General features: G+C 35.7%; 1 protein-coding gene across 1 annotated transcript; it reads right to left on the reverse strand.

Moving 5' to 3' along the window:
- Position 1: 1 nt before the first annotated feature.
- Positions 2 to 616, reverse strand: TM35_000251850 (deaminase; the record flags this gene model as incomplete). The annotated part of the gene is made up of 1 exon (XM_029027776.1): positions 2 to 616. A coding segment is annotated over one exon (615 nt), but the record flags the coding sequence as incomplete, so codon positions are not given.
- Positions 617 to 1,416: the final 800 nt, after the last annotated feature.

Here is a 1,416-nt window from a genome sequence, read left to right on the forward strand (position 1 = left end):
TATTATTATTATTATTATTATCTATATTATTAATCGTAGTAGGAGTAGACAAGGATGTATGGATGGAAAGCACTGTCCCATTTCCACCAAATCGAGGATTCCCGCAGCCAAAGAATACTTTTCGAATACGATTATATAATAACATCGCCGCACACATTATACACGGCTCCACCACTACATACAATACATATCCAGAGAGATCCACCGGCATCTCTTCTTCTTCTTCTTTTTCTTTTTCTTCTTTACATCCATTTATTGTTGATATCTTCTCATTTCCTTTTCTTTCTTTTATTTCTTTTCTTTTTCTTTTTATTTCAGACTGTAATGCCTCTACCGCTATAAACTCTGCATGTGCTAATGCGTGATGTTTCTTATTTGTTGCATTTCGTCCCCGCGCCGCAATGAAAGTTTCTATTTTATTAAAATCATCTTCATTTTCTTCTTCTTTATTTTTATTTTCATCGTAAATGAGAGAAGTGTTTTCCCTGCAGGAGGCCTCCGCCGGCACCAACACACAACCGACCGGCACTTCGCCTTCATTTAATGCGAGTCGAGCCTCCCGCAGGGCCGCACACATAAAGGCATCGCAATAAACAATGGGATCCGACTCTATCATTGTGAGGAATAAATAAATAAATAAATAAATAAATAAATAGAAATATATATATATATATATATATATATATTGAGATGTGTGTTTGTGTAGAGGGAAGGGAAGGGAAGGGGGGAAAACACACACACCGAGTGGAGAGTATATAAGAGAGCGTACAAGGAGGTTTTGAAAGTAAGTCGGAAAAGAAAAGAGAAAAGAGAAAAAGAAAACCAAATAAATATATATATAAAAAGGGAATATTGGTTTCTCATTCCTTCTTTTCTCCCTTTTTCTTTCCCTCTATTACTTCCCAAATATATGCAAGCCAATTAAATTGCTTACATCTCCGAGAATTCACACAATCACTTTCTCTCATTTCTAACGGTCTCTCTCTCTCTCTCTTTATGAACGGCTTACGAGAGACGGTCTTGGGGTTGTTTACGAACGATTTTTTTTTCAATTCTTTTTTTTTTTTTAAATTCTTTTCTTTTCTTTCTCTGTTGTTAATTTCTTTTCTCTTATTCTACCTTTTCCTTTTCTTCTGATTTCTCTGTGTATTACATTCGTATTCCTCAAGCCGTTCCCGTTCTCTCTTTCTCTTCCTCCCCCTTTCACTCATTCACATATATACACATCTATATATATATATATATATATATATATATATATATATATATATATATATATATACAGACCATCTCACTTATTCTCCAGTGAAGATGTTGAATGTCTGTCGGTTTGCATATCCCGCACCTGGACGGAATGCACGACCCGCCACTGGCGCTCCCTGTTCATCCTTCTGTACTTGTTGTGATTGTTGTTGT

Source organism: Trypanosoma theileri, assembly GCF_002087225.1.
Source record: "Trypanosoma theileri isolate Edinburgh chromosome Unknown TM35_Tth_25_V1, whole genome shotgun sequence".
NCBI classification, from domain to species: domain Eukaryota; phylum Euglenozoa; class Kinetoplastea; order Trypanosomatida; family Trypanosomatidae; genus Trypanosoma; species Trypanosoma theileri.